The following is a 20,698-nucleotide window of genomic DNA, read 5'->3' as shown; positions in this document are numbered from 1 at the left end:
ATATATATATACACAGTACACACACACACACTGCAAGTAATTTAATTTGGTTGATTAAATTATATGCTATTCTTACATACTTTCCCCCTTGAACTTTATTGTTCATTTGCTTTCTGCCTTGAAAATACCACAGCCTGTTGCTTCTCATCCATCCCTGTGTTCCTATAATCTGATTTTTTTAAAGGATGTTGCAAGACTCCAGTCTTTTCTGTTTTAAAGGTAACAGATGCTAGAAAGATGCTAAAAAGACTTGTAGCACCTTAAATACTAACAAATACAAGATGGCCTAATTTATTTTATTTATGTAAACTGTTTCTAAGCTGTCCTTCAGTGGATTCCAGAACGGAATGCAATAAATATGAGAATTAATTAAAGCTACAGATGCAATAACACATTTGTCAAACAATTTATAGACTATGGGGCAAAACAAGACTATACAAACTAAAAGCAGATTAAGGCAATATAACTTTTTTAAATACCTGAGCAAATAGAAATGTTTTAACTTGGCACAAAAAGGCGGTCAGTGCCAGGTACCTCTCAGATCCAAATATATGGTATCGCATACAAAACACATCTCCATGGTGCATACAAAACACATCTCCATGAAGGAAGGTGCTCAAGGAGAGGGTCTCTATTAAAGATCTCATGGCACAAGCAGATGGGGGGCAGGCAGGAAGACATGTTCTGTCAGGCATTTGTGTTCCAAACAAACTTTGTTGAACTACAGTTCACTTTGTCAGATCTAGTCCACAAAAGTTAATACAGAACAATCCTAACCATGTCTACTCAGAAGTATGTCCTACTAAATTCAATGGGGCTTACTCCAATGTAAGTAGGGTTTGGATTGCAGCCTTAGTCTTTAAGGAACTGCAAAGACTTTTATTGATTTTGCAGCAACAGATTAGGTCTGGAAGTAGCTGTAGATCCTGGAAAGGTTACACATCTCACTTGCCACAGAGGAGGGAACAAAATTGTCTGAAGCTTGTATTGAAGTACCTCATTGAGACTTGCTCCCAAGTAAATGTGTCTAGTTTTTTTTCTTTCTCCTAACTTCAGGGTGGCAAAGCCAACACATTTAAATGGAAGAAATCCGTAAATTCTTTCTTAATAGTTGAAACCCAGAGTCCTAAACGTCCTATTTATAAAGTCCTATTTAAGACTTGCAGTGTATACAAACTATCAAAAAACATTGTGCTTTCAAATGATAATACAAATAAAACTGCCACAATTTTCTTATCGCTTGAGAGCATGTTTTATTGTTTGTATGTATATACTTTAAGGTTGAATGGGATGTGATAACCCCATATAACCTTTTGTGCCTGATTTTTAATTGTTTTGAGTTTTGTTAAGAGTTCTCACACAGCCCTAGAAGTACTTCTACTTTATCCTTCACTTAAGGCAACTATATAAAGCCATTAATTTAGTTTATTAATTAACCTCTTGCTTTCCAGGGATAAATGTGAGGACCCTTCCGTCCTCCCCCCGCCCCATGTGGGGTTTAAGAGCGGGCTAAAGGAAAGTCGATTCCGGTAGCTGCAAGTCGCTGCGAGGAGAAAAGTCAGTTCTCGAAAGAAACTGAAAATCAATGAGCAGCTGTTCATTGACTCACAGAGAAACACAAGCTCTCCGATGCTGGAGAGAAAAGGCAAACAGTGTGTTCGATTTCCCGAGGTATAAAAACTAGCAGACCAGCCAAAACTTGCGACCCTGTGAACATTTTTAAAGTCGAAATAAAGGGCAGTTTAAACCAGCAGAGCTCTCTCAGCCTCACCTTGTTGGTAAAATAAGAAGACAAGTAGAACAAACAGAAGGCGAGACCAGTTGCAGGTCTCTTTAAATACATCTGTCAAATCATTTCACCAGTCCGGGGACAGGGAAGAAAGGCACTTTCTCCCGACTGCTGCGACCTGCCTGGAAGAGCGACTGCATGCGGCTGCCATGACAGAGACACGTTGCTCTGGAGTCTGCTCCAATGGGCGCGGAGAAAGGGGCCCCAGAAACCGCCTTCTTAAAGGGGCAACGGTTTCTCCAGGGCAGAAGGAAAAGAATGCGCACCCGCTCTCCCGGTTCCTCTCTCTACGCGGCCTCAATGATGCGCTTATACACCGTCTGGCTGGTTAGTCTTTTCTGAGAGGGTTGCCGCTTGGACATTTCTTTTTCCCTAAGTGTTGTTGTTGTTTTTTGCCGCCTGTCCTCAGATTTCCAGAGCAGAAGGTTATCGTTGGAGGCGGCAATGAAGAAAATGCAAGAACTCCAAACGGGACAAAACAAATAGCTTTTAGGATTAAAGACGAAAATCGGAGAAAGCACAGCTGTATACAAATGTATTATGGACTTAGGTTTGCTCGCCCCGGCCATGGAAACTCCTTTCAAAGGATCAGAAACTTTATAAAGAAGGAAGCTGCTCATCTCCACCCAGTATCCATGTAAAGATCAATCATCGTGCGTGCTACTGCCACAATAAAGCTTTTAGCCTTTTGGTGCTACAAGATTCTTTGTTGTTTTTGCTTCAGCAGACTGACACAAGGGAGTGATAGGATAGAAACGCGCAGTTTAAGTGCCTTGGTTTCTCTTGCAAAATTTTTATCTTTTGGTACATTTTATGGTGCACTTGGATAATGTGAAACTAACACAACACCACTGGTGTAAACGAATAATTGTACCATATATTTATTTAAATAACCCCGAATAAACTGACGTTAACAATAATTTAGCAATCAACAAATAGGCTATTTCTTTTTTAAAAATACAATGAAAACTGCAAAGTGCTCCACATATCTTCCAGATGGGGTGCTGCCTTACAAATGGGTAAGTAGGTTCTAATTCTGTGTGCTTGCGTGATTGATTCGCAAATGTCCATATACAGTACATTCAGTTTAAGGGTGCTTTTGCTAGGGATTCACACCTGTTTTCTCAGAAGATCAGAGTTATTTGTAATAAGGAAAATGACAACTAAATGCATTGGAAAGTGTAGGACAGGATAAGTGTTCAATAAACAGGACCGAACAACACTGCTGTTTCCTGTCCACAGTGAGCTGGATTATTTCTGTGCTGTGTGTTCTGGTCCCTCATCTCAACTTCTCCCCCACCTTTTACTGCCTTTTCTCACTCTTGAGCATTGGTGCACACTTTTTAAAAAATCTATAGGAAGTGGACATGGGGAACTCTTAGTTATGATGTTTCCCAATGGTGAACCCCAGAGCTGCAGACTGTGATTGAAAAAGAAACCCGAGTCGTGGGGGTGCCGGATCCCAAATGACAGGCATTTCTCATCTGCAATAGAAGATGGATTTAAAGGTCATCGCTGAGGAGCCATTCGTGTCCCCATTTATTCAAAAGCGTAGGTTCCAGCGCTACTTTAGTTTTTTGGACAGTGGTTTATTTTCACGGCATTGTGAGAAAAGAGTGCCATAAACGAATTAAAGGGACGGAGTGGTTTTATCCGTACGACAAAGCAGGAAGCGAAGCGGCCCCCAGCAGCAACACAAAAGCCTCTTAGGGCAGGGGAGATTCCAAAGGAAGTGACGTCGCCGGGACGTGCACTCGGCGAACCAATAGGCAACCAGCGCCGGCGGCGAAGGGGCGGGAGGAGTTGAGGCGAGCGGAGAAGAAGCCGGAAGAAGTTTTATTTCTGCCAAGCGCCCTCTTGCCCTGTCGCTGTTTTTCCTTCTCTCGGCGTCCATCTCCGTACCTTTGCACGCCTAACATGGAGCCTGGAGCAATCGCTGCTGTCGTCCCCGCTCCTGAGGCGAGCGCGAGTCCAGCTTGGCCCCAAAGCAAGGTGAGGGGGGACGGGGGCCGTGCCCGAGGAATTTCTTCAGGCCTGGTCTAGATCCAGCCGCCCCCAGAACGAGAGCCAGCGGAGGAGGCCTGAGGTGGCGGGATGGGCGCCGTCGTCGCTTCAGGCACTGAAGGGCGGCGGCGGGGAGGACCCCCCCCCCATTGATAAGCGAGTAGAGCGGAGGCCTCGTCGCGTAATTCCCTGAGAGGAAACAAAATGAAATATCTCTTCCCTCCCCCCTGCCTCACACACACTTGGTTTTCTCTCAGGGAATGTTGTGGTGACAGTTAAGAAAAACGACGCTGCCTCCCCTCGCGGAACCTGAAGTGGTACAGTCCACTCCGTGTAATTCTGCCCGCCTCGTCCTTCTGCGGGTGTAAACGAGGCGTCAGGCCTTGGCCTCGCCTCCTCTCCCGCCACGCTGGTTGGGACGGGTAGGGGGGGGCGCGGGTTTTATTGTCCGAAGTGACCCCGCCGCTGGCTCCTTTCTTTTCCACTGCCTGCCCCACAGGGTTGCTCTAATTCAGAAGGCCAACCTTGTGCTGGCAGAGATGAGTACAGTGGTACCTCGGGTTACATACACTTCAGGTTACGGACTCCGTTAACCCAGAAATATTGCTTCAGGTTAAGAACTTTGCTTCAGGATGAGAACAGAAATTGTGCTCTGGCGGCGCGTCGGCAGCGGGAGGCCCCATTAGCTCAAGTGGTCTTCAGGTTAAGAACAGTTTCAGGCTAAGAACGGACCTCTGGAACGAATTAAGTACTTAACCCGAGGTACCACTGTAAAGGGTCCAAGCGGTCCTGTGAGGATAGAATTGGGGGCTGGTGAGGGAACAACCATTTCATAGCCACCAGAGGCTGTGTGGCAGAAAGGTGGTAGGTGGGACATAGCTGAGTGAGCAAAGTAAATAATAATACTCTTTGCCGGCAAATAGGTATAGGGTTCTCATTGTTTCAATGACCTGGTCATAAACCCCCCAAAAACAAGGTTAGAATGTAATGATCGGGAGTAATAACTTATTTAAGCAATTTTGAGTATATGCTAAGATAAGCTTGCCTGTTTGTCAGTCTTCTGATAAGAGGCTACACATGGATATGGTGCTGGGCTCAGAGCCAAGTAACTCATTTGTAGTGCTCTGAAACCTGGTATTCATTGAGAGAGACCATTAACTGGTCCATCATTCATAAATTAGATTTATGGGTGTGCTGCTGTAATGTTTAAAGTAACAGCTGTTTTACAAATTCTTAATTCCTAACTCTCAATGACCTCACTAATGTAAACTGGAGCAGATAGGCTGCAATCTAGTTCAGAACAGCAAGATCAGCCTTAGTGTTATGTAACATGAATTTCTGAGAGAAGAGTTCTTTTTAAGCCAGACCTTTGGTCGTTTATCAATAAAGTTGGCATGGTAAAAAGCATTTGTTCTCTGTCATGTGGATCTTTGATCAGTGTGAACACATATTCGTCAGCTAATAAGACACTTTTATACAAACCCTTCTGATTTTTATCAGTAGGTATTTTGTAGGATGATTCATAGTTGGCACTCAGTGTTTGAAACTCCCATTGTTCTAAGCACATTTTGCGACAGGGAATTTCATTAGCATGAGCAGTTTCTAAGCTCTGGGCGCAGTACTGCGCCTGAGATTTCAGATTAAAAATGCAGAATGGAAGGAAAAGAGGACCTTTTCCTGCCTCCCCACTTCCAGTTACTCTCTGAAGACTGGAGAAGAGACCCTCGTAAGGATATTAAGGTGTGGGCAGAGGAAGGACTAGACCATGTGAAAAATGAACATGATATTTTAGCTGCAGTTCATTCATTTTCAGCTTTGTATTCTTGTTATAAAAAGTGTGCCTAGACATCCTGTTGTTGTGCCCATAACCTAGGTTTAAGGTGTCATTTAGTTCCTAGTTTTCATATCTCGGTTTCTAACACTGTTGACAATGATCAGTGAAAAAACAGGGGGAGACTGTCTTATCCTGGACATGTTCAGTTATTTAAGTGGAGAAAGTGACAATTTCAGATCTGAAACAGAAATTGAGTGGATTATAGAGGCAAATATTTAAACAGCTCTCATATTTTAAATGCTGATATATTTTTATGTATACTTTTTAAAGGCATTGTTCAGTCTTTAAATAAAAAGTAGTATGACTCACTTCTGTGACTTCACAAGACTGGATTCATTTTACACAATGTATTTCCGTGTATCTATACAAAGAAATGTGACATCAGGATTTTATGCAAAGAAAAATTATCTGTCTTATCCATAGCCAAAAAGATATCTATTTTTGTTGCAGTGTCCATGGGGAACTCCTAAAAACACCACAATATCATGTTCCTTTGCTGATGTCATGAGTGAACAGCTAGCTAAAGAGCTACAGTTAGAAGAAGAAAATTCTTCTTTTCCTGAAGTGGTATCGTAAGTTGAATATCCTTACATTATGAATGCTTATTACAGACTTAGTTAATTGTTAGTGGGATCCTGTATTTTTTTTTTACATCTGCAATTCTTCACTCCTGTACTTGGAAGTACCGTATTTTTCGCTCTATAAGATGCCCCAGACCACAAGACGCACCTAGTTTTTGGAGGAGGAAAACAAGAAGAAAAAAAAATTCTGAATCCTAGAAGCCAGAACAGCAAGAGGGATCGCTGCGCAGTGAAAGCAGCAATCCCTCTTGCTGTTCTGGCTTCTGGGATAGCTTCGCAGCCTGCATTCGCTCCATAAGACGCACACACATTTCCCCTTACTTTTAAGGAGGGAAAAGTGAGTCTTATAGAGCAAAAAATACAGTATATATTACATAAGTAGAACTTCTGAGTACATATGCATAGAGTCAGGTGGTGAGTGTGATTTTTGGGAAACTATTGTAGCAATAGCTAAAGTCAGTATTGGGGCTTGACAAAGTCTTTTCGTTGGGGTATAAAAGCTAGTTACGACCCTTCTTACCTGCTGCTGCCATAGCTTTCTCTTCAGGTTTGAGAGAGGAAAAAAGTTGGTGCCTAGTGAAATGACTCATCTTACACAAGATGCCTGAAAGAGTCTGAATTGTTTCCTTGTTTGAAGTGAGCTGTATTCAAAAGGAAGGGAGTAGAATTACCACACTCCATGTTGTATACTGTGTGGAAATTATTTAAGTGTCCTGCCAGGCTCCTTTAAAATGAAGAAATTGCATACCCACCTCCTTCCTTTTTAATTACACAAAGCAATCAACTTCCTCCTCTGCAACGTATATTATATGGCAGCTATATTCTTAGTTGGAGTACCAAGGGCTGAATTGTCCCGCTAAGTGTTCTCTTTTGGTCTCTCATATCCAGGGCTGTTGAAGGATCATTTGTTAGTGGAGAGAATATTGATACTTCCAGTGACTTGATGCTGGCACAGATGCTGCAAATGGAATTTGATAGAGAATTTGATGCACAGCTTCGACGTGAAGAAAAGAAGTTCAATGGAGATAGCAAAGGTTACTATCATGAGTCATGATTTCTTTGTTAGGGTGAATCTTTCTGTTTCTCAGTGGCCCTTCTAACAACTGTTAACTCATATACATTTTTGTTTCTATTTCTCAAGTGTCCATATCTTTTGAGAACTACCGCAAGGTACATCCTTTTGAAGACAGTGACAGCTCTGAAGATGAGGTCGATTGGCAGGATACTCGTCATGATCCTTATAGAGCAGGTACCATTTGGATTAAAAACTTATGAAATGTACCATTTCTATAAGCAAAGTTTTTCATATTGTAGGATCCTGAAAAAGTGTTTTGTGAGGCCATTGGCAACTGCTTAATGAAGATCACGCTGTGAATTACATAATATGCCGTTATCTTTTAAATATTATAATGTTTAATAGAGCACATGGGAGTGCTTTCAATAGAAAAAGGCAAATCCCTGCTAAACTGTAGCTTGAATTCTAAAAATTTAGAATAGGGTATAGGGAGGAGAAGAAAAGGAAGGAATGTGAGTAAAGCAGTTATGTGTACTTCTCTTGTGCAAAGATTGTCTGGGAGACAGATTCAGGAATGGGAAGCTGCAGCCTTCCAATAGCTTTGTCAGTAGTTCATGCATTTTCTAGTTATGTTGATTAAATATGAAGTATTAGCAACACATTTCAAAAAAATCTTTACTAAATGAGCCCCCTTTTTGGGATATGAAAGTGTCAGATTTTCTCAAGCTTCTCTAAGAACTAAAACCTTTTTGTTCACTATAGCTGCAAAGAAATAACAGCCAAAAGAAATGGAAAGGATCAGGGTAGTTTGTGTAGGAAACCATATGATATAACTATATAACTATATAACTATATATATATATATATATGTATAGTGATCGCATCAGTGTAATTTGTGCCCTAGAATGCTTTGTAGGATGTGGCTAAAAAGGTTGCATACATTTACTAGTCTTGGAAGTGTATTTTGAGTGCAATATTTTTATTATTCATAGATAAGCCCACTACTACTCCCAAGAAAGGCTTTATAGGAAAAGGAAAAGATATTACTACCAAGCATGATGAGGTTGTGTGTGGAAGAAAGAATACTGCTCGAATGGAAAATGTAAGTTCTGTCCTAAGTTTATGATTGACGTTCCAAGGTTGGTCCGTGACTACTTGCAAAACACTTGTTGACTCTTGATATATACTGCTTCACTTCCCATGATAACCCAGTACTTGATACAAATGTCATGATAGTATCTATGTCAGTATTTAAACTTGTTCTATGCACCTGTTTAAAAACAATTATATGGCTCTATTTGCACATAACACTAAGCCCTGGTTTGTTGTAACCATAGTTTGCCCATCTGTGAGGTAACGCATAGCATGTTGAACAAACAAGTCATGGCTTGTTTTCTCCCAAGCTAAATTTGTTTTCTAGCTGCTCTTACCTCATGCCTCTGTAGCTTGGTGAGTATCCAGCACTGGGTGGCCAACAAACCATGGTTCAGCAAGCCACACTTCGTCTAAACAAGCCATAATTTAGCACGGCATGTAAACCAGGCCATGATCTCTTAGCTTCTGAAGCGTATGTCAGAGATCCAGATCCAGAAGGGAGCACGGTATCCTATTACCTTGGAATGCCCCCTAATGTCTCTGGTTAAATACTTTCGGAGAAGGATTTCATAGGATCATAGAATTGTAGAGTTGGAATAGACCATGAGTGTCATCTAGCTAAACCCTGTACTAGAAGTTCATAGTATAGTTGCCCCATATTTTTATTCTTTCTTATAACTATATTGATCTGTTGTAGTTTGTATTTGTCATGGCCTCTGACAAGAACAATAAAATTTATTATCTGCATTACTGTCATCTGCAGTGTGCTTTAGTGGATAAAGTGCTAAGCTTGAACTTGAGAGATCTGGGTTCAAATTTCTGCTCTGTCTTAAAGCTCCCAAACTGGCCTGGAGTGAGTCTCTCTCCCATAGGTCTTCTCTTTAGATTGTTATGATAATATGGGGGAAAGTTATTTTTGCTGTTCTGAGCTATAGTAAGTAATGGACGCACTGCAGGTGTAGGTCTCCCCTATCAGCAACTTTTTCAGACACACAGAAAATTCCATGTCATTCACTGAATTTCACCTGTCTTCACAGTTTGCACCTGAATTTCAAGTTGGTGATGGAATTGGTATGGACCTAAAATTGTCCAATCATGTCTTCAATGCCTTAAAGCAGCATGCATACTCCGAGGAACGTAGAAGCGCCAGGCTCCATGAGAAGAAGGAACATTCTACTGCTGTACGTTTTGGTGACTCAGACAAAATGAAAATTTCATAGTTTAGCAGGGCTGTATTATTTAGAATAAACTTGATATCTGAATACTGGAAAAGTTAAGACTTTTCTGGAGTCATAGCAGAACATTATTTGAGAGTTGCACCTGCTGAGTAGGTTGTTTTATGCTATGGGAGTGTTAAGTCTGAAGTAATTGATACAGAAAAATATATAGAGGATCGTTTTAAAATTTAAAGCACCTGATCAAGCTAAAGTTCATAGCACTTGTAGATTAATCAAAGGAACGTTTTGTCATCTGCACTAAACATACAGCATAATAAAAGTTTTATCTTCCCCGCTCTTCTTGTGCAGGAGAAAGCAGTAGATCCTAAAACACGCTTACTTTTGTATAAGATGGTCAATTCTGGAATGCTGGAGACCATCACTGGATGCATAAGTACAGGAAAAGAGTCGGTGGTGTTTCATGCATATGGAGGAAGGTATTTTTAAAAATATGTTATGATACTTGTATTGTGTAAAACTGAGAGCAACTGCAGAGCAACATAGTATTTGGAATACTTGTATACTGTTCGTTACCTTAGATTTTATAAAATTGTTGCGGTGGAAGTATGCAGCATAACACTTGTCCCCCTTCCTTAAAATAAATAATAATATAGGCTATACTGAAACCTTAAGTTAAATCTACTATTTAAATCTAGTAATGTAAAATATACATCATTATAAAATGAATATTTAACTAGTTCAATGGTCAAATGTTTCAAAGCTGACATATTGAGATATAATGCAATGAAATAATTTTCCAAATATGTTCTCGTCTTTTGCCTTATCTATACTTTCTCATCTGTTTTACTGGTTGAAGCTTCTTTAAAATTGGTGTGTAGGCATGTAACTAAAACTTCTTTTTTTCTCCTCTTAAAGTTTGGGTGAGGATGCTAGCCCCATACCTTCAGAATGTGCCATAAAGGTGTTTAAAACAACTCTGAATGAATTTAAGAATCGTGATAAATATATCAAAGATGATTATAGGTTCAGAGATCGTTTCAGCAAACTGAATCCACGAAAGATAATCCGAATGTGGGCTGAGAAAGAAATGCACAACTTAAAAAGGTATGGAAATGTAGTTGCTTAAAAAGGTATGGAACTTAAAAAGGTATGGAAATGAATAAGCTGTAGCATCTTTTTGGAAACCAAGTACTTGGGAATCAATGTAAAATCTCCCTTCAACATTGTCTACGTGTCTTGAACCATGTTCCTTTATGTATAAAATATTTTATATTTTTTACAATTATTATTTGCTATACTGTACAGGTAACTGTTTTGCTTTAAATCTTAATTTATTTAAAACGATATAGTGCCTGTCCAGTTGGTGTATACAATAAAATACAAAGCTATACAAAATGGTTAAAAATAAAAAAATCCAACATAAATCATAATTGAGTACAACCCATTAGTTAATACATTTAAAGCTGTTATTAAAATGTTACATGGCAGGAATAAGAGGAATCTGCAGCCCACAAGTCTAATTCAGGCTGGTATAAATGTGCCTAATTTGGCCCCCAATCCACCTTGTATGTTGTATATGATGTTAGGTGTGGGGCAGGGAAAGACATGGGAGCAGAGGATTGATAAGAGCCTCACAATGCGGAATCAAACAGGGTTTGCTTGATTGGCAGTGACTTCAAGCTCCAATTGAATCAGCTAAAATGTCTTTTAACTGATGGGCTTGAATTCAAGCTGTACTGCAAAGGAGAAATGGGTGACCTGATGTCAGGTGATTGACAGGTGGGCAGCCCCATCCACCTGTCAAAGTGACCCACCAAAGGTGGGTGAGCTTAAGGATCTTGCCTGCTCAGCTGAGAAGATTCACGACCCTGTTGTATGCTTTTATAAAGAGCCGGTAACTGTAATTGAGTCAAAACAGGTATGACAGTGTAGGCATGTTGGTGAGTTTTGACTAGCTGTAAATACTTATGCTCTAATGCTTTTTTCGTCGTCTTCACAGAATGCAGGCAGCTGGCATTCCTTGTCCAGAAGTGATTACCCTTAAAAAGCATGTCTTAGTTATGTCCTTCATTGGCCAGGATCAAGTTCCAGCTCCTAAACTAAAAGAAGTAAAACTCAGTAGCGAAGATATGAAGAAGGCTTACTATCAAGTTCTTCATGTAAGATCAATACAATTGTCTTGTCTTGAAACTATTGGCAAGAGTTCCTTTCAATAACAGATAATTGATGAATATTTATTTATTTACTTATTGAATTTATATAAATGTGCATGTAGGGTCCCTCCGCTGTCTGGTAAGGTTGTTAAGATCATCAAATGAAGCCCATTAGTTTTTCCATGGCCTGATTATTGGCTTGTAATATGGAGTCTGGCATTTTCATTAGGGGCACCAATGTTGTGGAACATGGGAGGCCCCATCAGTATTGGCATTCCACCTGCTCTTAAAGATGCACCTGTTTCAACAAGCATTTCCCTGATCTTGAAATACTTTATTTGATGGTTGTTTTAACTGCTATGCTCTTTTAATAGGCTTATTTATTATGGATGTGTTAATGTGGTTTTACTATGTACTTTAATTATATTGTCTTTTTAGTCAGAACTGTATTGGAGTCAAAGATTACTACAAGTAGCTTGAACAAAATTTTGAATACAGGACCACTGAAAGTGTTGGTTCTGTGAAACCAGTAATTATCTTTACAACAGTATATCCTAGAGTCCCACAATACTTGGATTATATTTAATACTCCCGAGATTGACAGCCTTTCTTAGTGTAGTAAGTGTACTATAAAAAGTCATGGCTAAGTACTTTTAGTAGAAGCAAGAGTGATTAGGGCATTTTAAAAACATGCCTATCAGTCATATGCAGTTGCAATTCTGCACAGTTCAGATAAGCTAACTAGAGTGAGCATGCCAAATATTGTCTGTAATATAATTTGGTAATATTTTGGACTTCCGGGTTGGCGCCTCTGGGACTTCCGGGTTGGCACCTCTGGCAATGGCGGATTTCCTCCGATCGGGAGGAACCCGTGTTGGAGCAGATTGATTTATTGCTCAGATAAGCGTCCGGCACGCTTCCCATCGCGCAGCTCTGCTGGCATTCCAAAGTCCACATTCCTGAGCAAAGCAGAGATCAACAGCGGCAAGAGAAAGACTGCAAAAACTCCAGAGCATTCTTCAGTGTGCTTAAATAAATTCCACTCAGGATCTTAGCAGCTAAAAGCAGTTTTATTTACAGCAGACTATCCATTATCTATCACAGCGAACAGCATCGTGAAAACACGTCCTTTCTCCTCAAAAGCAAAAGTAGAGAAAAAAATGGGAGGCTGTAAGACGAAGACTGTCTGTAAGCTCAGGTTCTCCTCACAACCCGCTCCGTGAAAAACAGGGTCTGAACCGCCACGGCGAGGCGGAGACCCATTAAAAACCACAGGCGGGAGAAGCCTGTGGACGTGGGATTCGGCTGGCACATTTGCGCCTCCCCTACTCGCGGGGAAACCCTGTTTTGGGGATCTGGAGCGACGTGGGGTGAGTGGCGCGGTGCTTTGAATCGACTGCTTCTTTCACGGAGCGAAGCATTGCTGTTGCCGGAGAGCGCTGACTTTTTCCTGTGGACAATTGGATTTTAAACAACTACTCGTGAGTAAAACAGAAAATTGGATTCTTAAATACTTCAATTTGGCACTGAAACGGGAAGGTTATAAACAGGAAGTCCGCCTCCCATTTTTGTAGATAGACTGAAGCAAAGACATTACAAGTTAAAGCCTTTGAAAGCTCTTGGCAAAGGATTAAATTTCCACCGGTTTAAAAATACAAAACCCCCCTTGGAAGCAGGAGAAGAGGGAGAAATTTTGGATCTAGTGAGCCTGCAGGAGAGAGTGAAAAAATCAAATTACCACTGCTCTGAACCTGGGAACGGGCTGCCAGATGACGTTTGGAGAGAGTGCTTTTGACAGAACGGATTTGACAGCTAGCTAAACAAGAGTAAGATACTGTTTCCATTGTCCCTTTCTGCGTTTTAAAAAAAAGAAGAAAAGTAACTGAAATTTTATCTTTAATGTTTGAAGTTGTGCTTGAAAGAACTGATACAAGTGGAGACTGTTTCCCTCTAGAGGGAGCTTTTGAAACTGTAACAGGACTGTAACTGGGGGATTTCCAGCTGCAGATAAGGAGTTTGAGAACCAGAGTGCGACTTTGGACTATTTAAAAATGCTGACAGGAGAGGCCATTGTGACTGTTTTATGTAAGATAAGCTGTTCGCTGGGACAGCTTCACAAGAATATGGATGATATGACTCTCAAAGTTGATAATTAGGAACAGAAAGTGACCAACTTGAGTCAAAAAGCGAACACTAACACAGAAATAATTCAGGACTTGGTACAGGAACCCATTTTGGCAGGGCAAATGGTGGAGAAGGAGAATGCAGCTGTTGTTGAACATAAAATACCGTATTTTTCGCCCTATAAGACGCACTTTTTCCCCTCCAAAAATGAAGGGGAAATGTGTGTGCGTCCTATGGGGCGAATGCAGGCTTTCGCTGAAGCCTGGAGAGCGAGGGGGGTCGGTGCGCACCGACCCCTCTAGCTCGCCAGGCTTCAGGAAGCTATCTGCTAGCCGTGGGAGACCCAGCTCTCCCAGGGCTAGCAGAGAGCTTGCCTGCACCCAGAAGCTTGGGGCGCGCTGAGCTCCGCACGCCCCAAGCTTCGGGATTAGCGCAGCGCTCCGCTAGCCCTGGGAGAGCCGCACGGCTCTCCCACGGCTAGTGGAGACCTTGCCGGCACCCAGAAGCTTGGGGCGCGCTGAGCTCCACACGCCCCAAGCTTCGGGCTTAGCACAGTGCACCTGGGGGGGAAATAAATTTTTTCCCCCTTTATTTCCCCCCAAAAAACCTAGGTGCGTCCTATGGGCCGGTGCGTCCTATGGGGCGAAAAATACGGTAATACAAGTGAGATCTGTGGATTTACAGAAGCAAATTGGAGACTATAAGTTGAGGCCTTCTATGATTGAATCTAGGAAAAGCCAGACTCCGAGGAATGGATCCCGGTTTGGATTAAAGAAGGAAAGTTGGAAAGAGCCCTCTATGCAGGGATTAACTGACTTTTGGGACATGGACTCGGGCCTGGAGGAGATTGAAGTTTTGGGGGCCTTTGGAATTAGAGGAATTTTGAAATATACCTGGAAATACTTTATGGACTGTAGCTTTAACTATGGAAATTTAGCTGATCTGTTCAGAAGGAAGAAAAGGATTGACAGGTTGGAGTTCCCCCGAGATTGGCTCCTTAGCATTAAAGAAAATGAAGAAGACCTGCAGAAGGGACTTGGAAAAGAGTTAAGAGCCTCGGACATAAGATCACCAGGTTGATGGACTTTATGGAATTGACGGAAAGGACTGGCAGAATCCGAAACCTGGGAGAGGAGATGGTGGAAGAAGATTGGAAAATTTAAAGTTTATATATAGACTTATGGTAAAACTAATGAGTGATAGAAAAATGGTGGAATGATTTTTTATTTTTTATGGGCTTAACAGAAATGTTATAAGGAGTTAAGCACATATAAGTATTTTAGTTTTAATGGAAAATAAGGTTAAAATAATACGTTATTTACAATAGCACAGAAAATGGAGAAAGATGGAAAGGATTTGCTGAAACAATTAATAGAAGTGGAACACAAAAAGGGAGGTGTGAGGAGGTCGAGGAAACAAGGGAACAAAAGATAGAGTATGGAAAAGAGATGATGTATGTTTTTAAACTGTTTTTGTTTTGGGAGTGGTGTTAGTTTAGTTTAGCTTAATGTGTTTAGTTTGGAGTTTAGGTTGTGTTTTGTATTGTTTATATATTGTATTGTATTGTGTGTGTTTTTTCTCTTTGTTTTTCTTTTTTGTTTTTTCTTCTGTTTTTTCTCTTTTGCTTTTTTCTCTTTTTGTAATCTATAAAAGTAAAAAATATTATTTTTAAAATATATATATATATATAATTTGGTAATATTTTGTTTCTGAAAAATAAGCAAAGGTTCTTTCATATGGTTGCTTTCTGTATCCAGCATGCATGTGCCCATGTATACACTGTTAATTTTTAATCAGTCTTTAGTGGTAATATTGAATAATAATTTAGTGGCATGGAGAGCATTCCCATTAATAACTTGCTGCTTGTTTCTAGATGATGCAACAGTTGTATAAAGAGTGCAGTTTAGTTCATGCTGACCTAAGTGAATACAACATGCTGTGGCAAGGGGGAAAGGTAAGCAGATTCTGCATGGAGAAAAATAACTAGAGATGGTCCCATATGCAAATATCTGAAATACTCATCTTATTTATATTATAGGTCTGGTTAATTGATGTCAGTCAGTCTGTGGAGCCCACTCACCCACATGGACTCCAGTTCTTGTTTAGAGATTGCAGGAATGTTTCACAGGTAAAGCGTCTGACAATCTTGTTATTTTGTATTTGTATCTATAGAAGTGCATGTATCTTAAAATGTATATGGAAGTTTTCTCAAAATATTTATCACTTCATTCTGAAAATGTAGGTTTAATTTTAATGGGGAAGAGAGAGGATTCTATTCAGGGACATTCAAGGAAGAGTTGAGAACATCTTAAATTGTAATTGATTTTTGGTCCCTTAGTTGCTTGTAATACAAAAACAAACAAACAAACAAACCAAAAAACCAGCTGTCTTTTTAATAGGTTATCAAAAGAGTTTATTCAAGGCCCTGACCTTAATCTGGAGAGTCCACTCCCCTTCAAAAATAAGACAACACAGGCTTATAAAACATGCTTGTATTTGTGAGAAAAATGCAGGCTAGAAAGCTTAGGAAAATCTTATTGCAAGTCCAGATGTCCACAAATAATAGCTACCTCAAACCACTGCTAGACTAAAGAAAGTCAGTGAGAAAGAAGGGGGGGAGGATGCTTTTATGAATTCAGTGGTTAAACTTATCTTTGCTTTTAATGAAAGTTCTTCCAGAAAAATGGTGTATCTGAAACACTCGGTGAAAGAGAGCTCTTCAATGCTGTCTCAGGTTTAAACTTAGCAGCTGACAATGAAGTGGACTTCTTAGCTGAGGTAAGTTCTCCCCACCTTGGAGTGTGTGGGGGAGGGGGAGTATAAATATGATCTTATTCACTAGGCTGCACTCAGAGAAGCTCTTAGACTGTGCAGAGAGATCTGCATTATGAAGGCAGAGTTGAGCCCACTTTTTTAGCTCTGTTATTCATACATTTGGAAATGCCACTTGTCTTTGTGTGATTCAGCCTTTCTGTCTAAATATGAAGCATTCCCCCTAGGAATATATGAGTGAGTACTATTCATGAAACTTATTCATGTACCATTTTAGTGAAACCCTTGGTTTCTGCAAGAGACAAAGCGTTAACCTGCCCAATAAAGTGAGCAAATGTAGGGTTTTCAGAAAACCAGTTTTTATCATCGTCCTGAAAATCCTGAGTCTTGGGGCACAAAGAATTAACCAGACCTAACTTGATCTGACAATATAATGCTTTCTGCTGTGAGTGTGTTCTGAGGGAAATTGTTCTTGCTTTAGCTATACTCATTTTGCTACTTATTTTAGAAATTATATGTACTGCTTAATTACAGTCAAATCTAAGTGCTATGGAGAAGGCTCAGTACAATGAAACAAAAATGAATTAAAACAATAAAATCGGAACTCAGATAAAAAGCCTGCTGGATTTTTTTCTTTCTTTTTTTAGTATTGTGAGTTAGAGTAGTGAACTGCAAAAATAGTATATTTGGGTTTGGCGTTCAATGTCAACTTTAAGAGAATTTTTCAAATTGAAAACAGGCTTGTTAAAACTCTAAAATTAATGAATTATTTGTAACTAAGACAATAAACATTTATTTTAAACAATTGTATTGTGATTTTCACTGCAGTTAGCAATTCTAGAGTGGTAACAATGAAACTGTAGAATATACATAAATTATACAGCAAACAGCATATCAGCAAAACAATGTAATTTCAACCACCAAAACCATAGACTGACATTACATTTCAGCGAAGACCTAAGCTAATAGTCAGGTCTACACAAACTGCTTTTCAAAGCAGTTTCAGTAGTGGATTGCCATATGGCATAGACTGCTGCTGTTTGGGGAAACTCGAGACCAAAGGTCCTCTGAGGCTCAAAGGAATTAGTTGTCTGCAGTTGTTTGGTTTCTGTGGACTTCGTTTTCACTAACATGGGTCTGTGATTTTGACTTTAATTTGGCTCTTAGTTAAACACGCAGGTAATATTTCCGTTGAATATGCTTGTATAGGAACCACTGGGAATGGTTCAACAGAAGTAGTATTTTCACTAAACTATGTATGAAAATCCCAACTAACTCCTTGTTCTTAGAACATAATTGTGCGTGGGCTGAGCTGATGGTGCTGTTGTCTGCATTTCCCATTATGCCTTGTCCATTTTCCCCAGCACAAAAGATGTTTTGTTACCAGGTGAGACTATCTTGCATATGGTGTGTCAATCTATTTTGTTTCTGCAAGGGGAAAAATGTCAAGGATAGTAATGCTGGTGAAACAGGAAGAAAATAAAATCGGCAAAGCTCAATAACAGGCTTTTTGTATGCTGCATGAACTCACAATTGTTTAAACATGAGCTGATCAGTAATGTGACAACAATAAAAGGTGAAGACAAAGGCAGTACAAGTTCAGCAAATTGGTATCATGCCAAGCAGAATTGCAGTACATTTAAATATAGTCTGTTTCTGACTACTATGTGTCTTTCTGTTTTATAGATTGAAGCTTTGGAGAAGATGAGTGAAGATCATGTTCAAAATCATGGGAAAAAGGTGTCTCTGTATCCGAGTGATTATGGGAGTCCACCAACATCTTGCAATGAATAGCACTTTGAGTTGAACTGAAACATCTTTTTTGCATCTTACATTAAGTGCAGTGATTAAATGTCAGCTGCCAAAAGCAACAGAAGTTATGGTCAACTCAGAATGCCATAAATGAAACTTCAGGGAACGTGCATTGGTGCTTTGGTGTGTTTTTTCAGACAAGCCCACGTTAGGTCACTGGGACTGTCAACTACATGGCTCTCTGACAATGGAAAGTAATTTTCCTTTTTAATCTGACATGAATTTTTCAGGTCAGTGCAGCTAAGTTAAGAATATGGTGTGATGAAATATTTAATTTATTTAATGTCACAATTTCAGACTAAACTGAAGTACTACATAAAAATGGGAAAGAGTGATTGATACTCTTTCCTTCCCCTTACACTTTTACATACTGGTATACCTGATGGAGAAAAAAATTTAAAACTTTTTGTGTGTATGGTTTATGCACAGACTTTAATTTTAATAGCGTATGGTTAAAGGGAGGCTCACATTATGTTTCATAACTATATTCAACATTGATTTCATATCAAAAGTTTACTATTTTTACAAAAACTTTAATATTCAATATACAAAATTTATATTAATCACTAAGAACAGCCTAAAACATTTTATATGATTTTTACACAATAATAAAAAAACTCTTTTCCTGTAATTTGATTCTTAAATATGCAGGCCATTATGTTAAATGCTGAAAGAAGAAACTTGCTACTGGATTATCAATAGCAAAAATATTTGGTCTTTGTTTCTTGAACAATACTTGAACAGAAGGCACCTTAGTATGATTCTCACATGGAGGTAGCTTTGGGAAAAAATATAAACAAGTCTAAATTACACAAAAGTAGTAAGGATGCACAGCAGAAGAAGCTTCTGTACAGTTGTATCCTAAATGCATAAACTTGAGATGATAGTAAATTTACATCTTTGCACAATAGATTCTTTAGGTGTGATTCAGAAAACATCTTTTGTCTCCGCATGTGTATGTAACGTAGCCTCTCATGTAATACAATTTGATGCAGTTGATATGACCACATAAACAAAAACCCCAATAGAACACAAATCCTTGGTGATGCATATGTGTAAGAAATCTAGAGTCCTATAACAATGAACAAGTCTACAAGATCTTATATGGAAGTTGAGGAGAGACTTGCCTGTCTATTCATGTATTGTTGATTTCATTCTTGGAGTGTACCTAAGTGTAACTAAATTGTATCATTTCACTAAGGTCAGTATTAAAAAACAGTTCATTCACTGACAGATTTGTTAGATTAATGGACTTAGTAGGGTGGTAAAATTTTAGAATGGTCATCTTTTGTTTTCAGATTTCTTCTTTTAGATCCCTTCATTATGTTGTAGTGAGAGACTGTTGCTGTGTGAAGCTCTCATAGTGGCCTATGGAAAAGCTCGTTCCATGCAAAAATAAGAGGGATAATAAACAAATCTGATCTTGTCCCTGTGTTTGTGTAGGGTTTTTTTTTGTCCAGCTTTTGTCTTTGTCCAGCTTTAAAAATTACATTCTAGTTCAAAATCCATCATTCTCACAAAAGTGAATGAGTGTAACATGCTGAGAGGCTGGTCTATAGAAAAGATATTTAAAGTAAGCATTGTATTTAACTGTCCATATAAAATCTGATCAATTTTCAAATAAGACATTGGCAAGTACAATCAAATGCAGCCATCCAATGAATGTAGCAGAAGTGTAATGTATGCATTTTAAAACTATTATGATGTTCCTGAGAGGCTTTTACTAAATTGCGTATTAAGAACTATTGAAAATTATTTGTTTTTTTATTAAAAATACCCTTTGACCAACCTTTCAGATGACCTGCATTTTTTATTATTATTGTGTACCGCCCTATAACCGCAGGTCTCAGGGCGGTTCACAACATAAAATCACAGTATAAAAATGCAAAATACATAATAGAAATAAAAACAAGGACAGCCCAATAATCCCCCCTCCCCAACACTTTTAGAAGAGCATTTGTTTGGAAATGGTATGGTGGTCTTGTTAACGATTCAGCTACTACAACCACCTTCACAAATTTTGGTATTGTAAGTAAAACCAAAACCCTCTCCAACAGCAAAAGGCCTCCCTTTGCCTCCCTGAGAACTGCTTTTACAATTCTACACTTTCAAACAATGCCCACATCAGTCTTAGATGGAAGATACAGGAAAGTTCCAATGCATTTAAGATTCTGTATTTGTGGGGCAGGTGAAGTTAGAAGATCTTCCCCATTACATACATACTCCATTGTCAGCTCAGCTCTATCAAAACCCCAGAAAGATTTTTAGAACAGATGTTTGCACTGCTGCAGGGACAGAACACTGAAGTGAAAATATGTTGGCTATTATATGACTGCGACCC

The 20,698-nt window shown here is 39.4% G+C and overlaps 2 protein-coding genes across 3 annotated transcripts in view; one reads left to right on the top strand and one right to left on the bottom strand.

The window, feature by feature from the left end:
- Positions 1-2,512, bottom strand: part of TMEM241 (transmembrane protein 241) — a 39,136-nt gene extending 36,624 nt beyond the window's left edge. Inside the window, exon 1 of one of the 2 annotated variants that reach the window (XM_081013140.1) lies at positions 1,772-2,512. In XM_081013140.1, the coding sequence (XP_080869266.1) occupies positions 1,772-1,843 (72 nt within the window). In that variant the 5' untranslated portion in view covers positions 1,844-2,512. The remainder of the gene's footprint in view (positions 1-1,771) is intronic. The other variant, XM_081013139.1, reaches the window with a different exon arrangement.
- A 1,064-nt stretch (positions 2,513-3,576) lies between these two features.
- On the top strand, positions 3,577-19,783 carry RIOK3 (RIO kinase 3). The gene is made up of 13 exons (XM_081013121.1): positions 3,577-3,781; positions 6,078-6,199; positions 7,097-7,242; positions 7,350-7,457; positions 8,216-8,325; positions 9,356-9,499; positions 9,845-9,972; positions 10,412-10,600; positions 11,496-11,655; positions 15,647-15,727; positions 15,812-15,901; positions 16,444-16,551; positions 18,232-19,783. Exons 1-13 carry the CDS (start codon positions 3,707-3,709, stop codon positions 18,337-18,339), a joined length of 1,569 nt encoding a protein of 522 aa, XP_080869247.1. The 5' UTR covers positions 3,577-3,706; the 3' UTR covers positions 18,340-19,783.
- Positions 19,784-20,698: the final 915 nt, after the last annotated feature.

The sequence above is a fragment of the Podarcis pityusensis genome (genome assembly GCF_964106645.2).
Source record: "Podarcis pityusensis genome assembly, chromosome: 7".
Classification (NCBI taxonomy): Eukaryota; Metazoa; Chordata; class Lepidosauria; order Squamata; family Lacertidae; genus Podarcis; species Podarcis pityusensis.
Note: the sequence above shows the minus strand (reverse complement) of the source record. Positions and strands in the feature narration are given on the sequence as shown.

Bases quoted from the DNA above. Each gene is read 5' to 3' on its own strand.
- RIOK3 (XM_081013121.1), top strand. From the start codon at position 3,707: ATGGAGCCTGGAGCAATCGCTGCTGTCGTCCCCGCTCCTGAGGCGAGC. The intron at 8,326-9,355 runs GTAAGTTCTGTC...CTGTCTTCACAG, and splicing joins ATACTGCTCGAATGGAAAAT to TTTGCACCTGAATTTCAAGT. The intron at 10,601-11,495 runs GTATGGAAATGT...TCGTCTTCACAG, and splicing joins GAAATGCACAACTTAAAAAG to AATGCAGGCAGCTGGCATTC.